The 7,589-nt window shown below is 44.6% G+C and overlaps 1 protein-coding gene across 1 annotated transcript; it reads left to right on the forward strand.

The window, feature by feature from the left end:
• The first annotated feature begins 4,830 nt into the window (after positions 1-4,830).
• LOC135378011 (uncharacterized) lies at positions 4,831-6,400 on the forward strand. The gene is made up of 5 exons (XM_064610819.1): positions 4,831-4,902; positions 5,087-5,457; positions 5,541-5,747; positions 5,819-6,291; positions 6,372-6,400. Exons 1-5 carry the CDS (start codon positions 4,831-4,833, stop codon positions 6,398-6,400), a joined length of 1,152 nt encoding a protein of 383 aa, XP_064466889.1.
• Positions 6,401-7,589: the final 1,189 nt, after the last annotated feature.

Below are 7,589 nucleotides of genomic sequence, written 5' to 3' on the forward strand. Positions count from 1 at the left end.
CAGAGATTACACGACTCCTGGATGTCTTGCAGAAGTTGCATGTCCATCCAAGACCCATGTTGAAAAATAGCACAATATTATTTTATCATTGCATGCCTACCTCTGCATCAAACTGAGGCAGACATTTGGAACATCTGCGCTGAAATTAATATAAATATTACAAGCAGGGATAACGAATATGAAATTCATATGTGGCTTCAAAATTCGGCACTGCGTGTCTAGCACATTGTCCTAGACACCCTAAATCACAGTAGAAGTACGTGTGTGTACAGCGCCCAGTTTTGAACCAGTTGGGGAACTGAGAAGATTTCTTGCCATTATCTGCTCTGTATAATCACGTTCTTTCTCATTGCAGGATAATGCTTCGTAAGCTTCTTCATCAGCACGTAGCGCGCAGTATGTAAGTTGTAAGGCTGGTGTGTATTGTTTGTTCATGTGTGTATGGTGTGTTCAGGTGTGTATGGTTTGTTCATTTTATTGTAGATATTCAAGTGCTGTGAAGTAATTGATTTGTGAAAAAACTTTATTTTCATATAATTACATTTTGTGCAAATAAGAGGAAAGGACAATTATTATTCAGCATACTTGTGATATTTAATTTCTCCACATTTGAACATTTTTTTCCAGGACCTTTATGCTAGCGCACAACGCAAGATATTCCTATTTTTCCCATGTGAAACAATAAAGACACAAATTGATATTCAAAACGATGTTCAGCAAACAAAAAAAAAAAATAATAATTTGTGCATGTTGCAGCTTAGTCTCGCTATTCTGCAGTCACTAAATGATGTAACTGGCATACACAACATGGGCTTGGATTCTAATTCTAACAAGTAAGCTGAACAACGACAGACAAATGACACAGTGCCATATTTTCCATGCTCATTCGAATCTGAATTTCGGGGTCGTCAACACTGGAAGTCATGACCATCACATGATTGATTACTTTTTCAGCCCAGACGTGTGCTGTGTACCGTTGTTAAAGCATATGCAGTAATCCTAACACAAAGCACACATAATTTTCCAGCATTAACTTACACCTTGCACTGCCAGAAATAAATAGCACTTCTGGTAGAGGAAGTACTGACTCCGGTGTATATGAGCAAGGCTCATGATGTCGAACAGGCGCAGTGACTTGGTGATGCTGCTGCCAGAGAAAAGGATTGCCGAGCACATTGCAATATTGCCCACAGGTTTTTCATGAACAAGTGGCTGACTGTTCCGCTGGCTCCTGTGGCCACTCTCACAAGTGATTGTAGCTCTTGCAAGCGTTCCCATTGTTGTGAGCTGTACGTTTGTGAGTGATGATGAGCACTCAGTGCACACTTTTAGGAGTTAAGGCTGGAGCGTGCCACGATGGAGAGTAATATTTACTCTTACTGACATGACAAAACCTCAAAAGTCATACAACCCCACACTGTGAACAAAACATAGCTCCAGGAAATGTATCACACCATTCTTCCCTGCCTTTGCTAGTTTGTTACATCATCTCTGCTACATTTTTAAAAATAAGAGCAAGTGGGGAGTCAGGTGGCAAAATTCCATTGCTGTAAAGGAATGTAAGTACTAACTGCTTTCTTGCAGATGATAATGAAGCAGACAGCAAAGGTAAAGAGCATCCTCCCACAATGTATCGTAATACTTAGCTATACCATCCAACTCATCAACAAGATGGCGCGTATCTACCACATGTATTGGCCTGTTTGGGAAGCAATAAACCTAGGGTTGCTGGCAGAAGGTTAGGTAACGTACAGGGAGTAAAACATTGTGCACTCACTCTCCATCACTGTCATAGCCAAGCTCGGAGCTGAATTGATATGACGGGTCATCACACAAAGCCTCTGACCTATATCAGATGGCAGTGAGACATCAGTACGGCCTCATACACAGATGTATAAAATTAACCACATTTATGTTTTACCACAAGGTTGGCACTCTGTAGCCTTCGTTAGTTTTGTGACACAAAAGTCATCATGATGAACATATGTATTCAGTATGACAGGCCCAACCACGCAATGCTTTTTGAGTGCAATGTGAACAGTAGTGACAAACTATGCATGATTGCACAGTTAATTGCCTGGGTTCCTCCTCCAAACTGACAATATCGGCTGTGTCATCATGCCCTGGTGATGAAACTGACAAGGAAAAAGGTGGAGGCTCCACAGCAGGTGTTGATGATCTAGGGAGAGCTTTGACACTATCTGATGGCTCAGGAACTTCCACTATGACCAAACGAGGTGGATCCTTTGTAGGCACTGTCTGGGTGGTCGCATCTTGTGCGGGTGGTCTTCATTGTGTGACTGTGGGCTTTCCTCCAAACGTCTCTCATCTGTCTGTGTTGCTGCACTTTTCATTGCATGCCGAGGCCCGATGAATGGGGACGGAATTGCAGTGAGCAATTTGCATTTGTAAAGCGAGTGACTAGTTTGACTGTGTGCAAAATACTTTTTTCAGGACCATAATGACCTGGTATATTCCACTTATACACAAACACCGAGATATAGTTACATCATCAATGGCTTTTAACCAAACTGATGTTTGGGGTAAAAATTGTTTACAGATGCAAGGGTGAAATAAACAACTACTCATAGTTTGCATCTGACGACCAGAATGCAATACGTATTTTAGTTAGTCAGTATGGTTTTGCAACGGGTCTTTGCAAAGTTTTAGACCCAATGATGCAGTATTAGCAGAAATTGTGCCACCCACTACCTGAAGATGCAGTGTAATGCACACCAGACTCCTGGGAGTCAGGTGGAGAGGGTTGCGATACACCTTGGAAAAAAGAACCAGAATACATCAGCGCATGCAGGCTTTGTCCCTTCTGTATATTTTTCTTCCATGTTCCTTCTGTCAACTGAACTACGAAAACACAGCACACTTTTCCCCGATACTGCCCATGCAGTTCACCTGCGATCTTGACTACGCCAAACCATCGAGCAAACTCATGAGTACCACTCCGGCAGTGAGCGCGATACTAGTTTCAGTAAATGTACCGATGACAAATATTGCAGCTCAATGCGTATTTTTACAAAGCAGAAAATTATTCTTCATCATACTCAGTTGTCTCTTCAAAAGGAACTGACACTGCTTCCTGTGAAACTGACGGCACGCAGTCCATTTGGGACGGGGCACACAGGCCTCGTCTCAAGGTACACAACAAAACATGGAGGTGAAGGACGACGACTCTCTGTCACAGAAGCCGTCGTCCAGCCTGTCAGGTGTTTCATCTCTTGGAAAAGAACAAAGAGAGAAAACGGCTAGCAGAGGTAGGGGCAAGAAAGTAAAAGAGACACCGAAAATGCCTCCAACGAGAATTACTCCTCCCTAAACTAGACTTTCATGCCCACACACTCCAAGTTATTTGTACACATCCAAGTTATGACAAAGTTGTTGCTCCTTTGTTCCTCCCTTACCTTCCTAATTGGTGCTGGCACCATACTTTAGTGGAATTGCCGAGGTCTTTTTTCTAACTTGGATGACGTTAACGACTTGTTTGAGGAACACAATGCAACTGCCAGGCGTTTTCAAGCTGCGTCATGGCAGCTTTTTGTCGGGGACCACCGCCATCTCTTGATAAAAACGAAAAAAAAAACTTGTTTCTGTCTGCAGGAAACCTACTTAAGTCCAGAAAATTTCAACCCCTTTCGTAGGTGCAGTATATTACGAAAAGATCGTGTAGGCAGAGCACGTTCGTCTGATGGTGTAGCCATTCCCTTCCTCGTTCTGTATCTGCAATGGATATTCTGCTTACAACAGACCTAGAAGCTGTTGCTGTCCGTGTGTGTCTTGAACAGGCTATAACTGTGTGTTCCTTATATCTTCCTCCTTGAACTTCCGTAGGTCAGAGAGAGTTTGGGAAGTTAATTGACCAGCTCCCTCAGCCCTTCATGATTTTAGGCGACCTCAATGCGCATAATCCCTTGTGGGGCAGCGCAAAGGTTGATAGCCGTGAAAAAATGGTGGAGAGAGTTCTCTTTTCAAGGTCACTTTGCCTCCTAAACACAGGGTCAGCAACCTACCTAAACACTGCAACACAATCCTTCTCCGCAATTGACATCTCTCTTTGCAGTCCTTCCCTTTTTTTTCATCTGTAGATTGGAAAGTGGATCATGACCCGCGCGCAGACTTGTGCGTAACGCGTTACTAGTAATTGCGTTACTTGTAATCAATTACTTTTTAGAGTAATTTTACGAGTAATCAATTACATTTCCGTCAAAGTAATTTTTCGAGTAATCAATTACTTTCCTGAGTAATCAATTACCCAGTAATCAATTACATTTTCCGCACAGACTGACAGAACTTTTCTACGTTTTGTCACACGTTCCCCATGCCTTTGTTCGGTTGCTCGGTTATCGCGGGCGCAGGCCATCCTCCAGTCCTCCACCCGGTTCTCGAATTTTGGGGCTCCCCTTTGTCTAATCCCTTCGTACTCTTTATACTTCAATGGGCCTTGCCCGGCTTCAGTATGCTTCAGTAGGTCAAGCGCTAGAACTCTGGATCTGGAGAATCATTCTTACCAAAGGAATGCACAATTGGGACACGGCACACACCACGCCGATAGGGGCACTGAACCCTATTGTTAAGATCTTCAAGGCCTCAGCAGCCAAAATTCTTCAACAGTCAACTGAACGTCTTGACCGGGAATAAATACCAGAGACGTACCGCGATTGGGCATTACTTGTTGCCAGCTTGTTGCTTGCTGCCATTCTGCAGCAACGTACCACCATGTCAAGAAGTGCTCACGATTTATCGCCATGGCCCCAGCTGTCTGAAATGTTCGTAGCAGTCGAGAGGAAAGACGACAATAATTTTGTGTTTAAATGCATGATGTGCCTGCCCAAGGAGAAGGTGTTATTGTGTTCAAAGGCGACGAACTCCAACCTCAGAAAGCACCTTAAGGTATGTCTTTCTTTTTTTGTTCTGTGCGCAGGTTAGTGAGATGTTTTGTTGATACATTTGGTCAAGCGGCTGATCTTGTGTTGCCAATATCACAAACGTTCAGACGTAGACAATTATGGCCTGTTGATTGAAACAGTCTCCCGAATGTTATCTTCGCAACATCTTCGAACGCCTGTATTTCCAGGCCCAACATCCAACGGAGTTGGACAAATTCGAGCGCCTGTTGAAGAAAAGAAAGTCAGTTCAGCCCAGAATGGAAGACAGCGGCAAACAACAGAAGTTGATGTTTGCGGCTCCCACAGTCTGCCAAAGAAGGGTTGACGACATGGTAGTTACCTTTGTTGTTGACACGATGCAACCTTTTTGTGTTGTGGAAGCTCCGAGCTTCGTAAATTTAGTGAAGACCTTGGCACCCAACTCAAATGTGTTAACACGAAAAATGCTGGTCAGCCGTATCAACTCCGCTTTCGATGCCATGCAAGACGAGCTAAGGTCAAAATTAGCAAGCGTGCCGTATGTTACAGTCACCGCAGATTGCTGGACAACATTTCGGCGGTGGGTCACTTTCTTTGTATATTAATTTCACCCAGTAAAATGTGACCTGCAATAGGTCTACAACTTTTCTCTTTTGTTTATAGAGCATACCTGGCAGCTACAGTGTCATGGCTCGATCCAGAATCTCTTTCGAGGACAACAGCCGTTCTCACGTGCCGCCGTATGGAAGGCAGGATCTCTTACGATCGCATTGCGGACGTCCTTATTGAATCGTTCGACAACTTTGGACTTCATGGCAAAGTGACAAAGGTGGTCACAGATAATGGGAGCAACTTTGTGAAGGCATTCCGGTACGTTACTCCCTCACGTGTCAATTTTCACTAGATAGGAAGTGTATTGTATGATCCATATCTTGTTATAGGGTGCTTGGGCAAACGGAACTAGCAGCGGATGGACATATGGAGGACAACGACGCCACTACGGATTCGATCGACCTCACCACAATCCTGAATGGGGCATCACATGGTGACGTACGTGTGCCTCTTCCACCTCACCATCGGTGTTCTGCGCACACGCTTAATCTAGTGGCAACGGTAGATGCATCTAAAGCAGAATCTTGTGAGATGTTCTCGAGGCCACTATGCTCAGTTCTACGTACATGCCGCCAGCTATGGAATAGGCAAGGCCAATCGGCGACAGCTGCTGAGACTGTTCAGCGGTTCTGCGGGCGCGCACTTCAAAGGCCAGTTGCCACGCGATGGAATTCTTTGTTTGACGCCTTGACTTGTCTGATGGAGTTGGACAACGCCGGAAAGGACCTCGATGGATTATGCAGGACACTACAAATTCCACCGTTCAAGCGTCCACGCGACGTGCTATTCATAAAAGAATATTGTGAGGTATGTACTGAAATCACGCCAGTAAGATGCTGTGCTGTATATCTTATGCGGTACATCTACATGTTATGTCTGTAGGTGATGAAGCCAGTGGCGTGTGCCATTGACGTTGTTCAAAGAGACGACGTGTACTTCGGCCATTTGCTGCCGACAATCACTGTATTGAAAAAGCGTCTGGATCACCTTCGGATGACAGGGTTGAAGTACTGCACTCCGCTTGTTGAAGCTCTTCTGGAAGGTATTCGTTCACGGTAAGAGTAAATAAAGTCAGGTGCATACCATTGATAGTCCCATACCATTGTTGCCTGTAAAGCTTTGCTACTCGTCTGCATTTAACATAGCTTTCGTATCTCCATCCACAGGTTTGATCACCTCTACGACGACAGGGACCTGCTTCTTGCAGCAGTGGTTATTCCACGGTTTAAAGAGCGTTGGATTGACGATGAACCAAGGCGGCGAGACCTGATCGAGCTCTTGTCCGAAGAAGTACGTCGCCCGTGTTACAGCAGCTCGAACACAGATGGAAGGTATTCAAGCAGTGAAGCAGACAAGGCGCGACCAAACCAAGAAGACATAGAAGATTACTTCAGCTTCGCTGTACCTGGGGTCGAGGACAGTGGAAACGAAGTCGTGTCGCGGTACCTATCCTGTTCTAGCCATGCTTCGTTGTCAGTGCTTGCCGGTCATCCAGTCATACGAAAGGTGTTTCTCAGGTACAATACCGCACTTCCATCAAGCGCTGCCGTAGAGCGTGTTTTTAGTGTAGCCGCCGATATTTTAACAAGGAAGCGCGGTAAAATGACGGACAAGAACTTCGAGATTCAACTGCTCTTGAAACTCAACCGCTGTGTTATTTTGACGCACTGACTGTTACGCTAATAATTGTTATTAATATTGTCTGGCTATTCTGATGCATAAAGATGATTGTCTCCACTCCAACTGCGTTTCGTTCGTGTTCTGACGTTCATAGTTGAACATTTTGTCGCTTTCAGGCAACAAAAAAGCTTGCAAGCGGAAAGTAACGACCTCAGTAACGCGTTACTTTCCCACACGTTACTCAATTACATTTTGGGCTGAGTAATTGGTAACGGTAATCAATTACTTTTTTTCAACTAGTAACGGTAACGGTAATCAATTACTTTTATCGAGTAACGGGCACAAGACTGCCCGCGCGGTAGTGACCACTTTCCAATTGTTGTCACACTTCGTGGCCCTACCAGCAACATTGCAACACGCCCGCCTCAGTGGAAACTACAAGAGGCAGACTGGGACCTCTTCACCAAAGAGGCCAATATC

The sequence above is a fragment of the Ornithodoros turicata genome, chromosome 1 (genome assembly GCF_037126465.1).
Source record: "Ornithodoros turicata isolate Travis chromosome 1, ASM3712646v1, whole genome shotgun sequence".
Lineage (NCBI taxonomy): Eukaryota > Metazoa > Arthropoda > Arachnida > Ixodida > Argasidae > Ornithodoros > Ornithodoros turicata.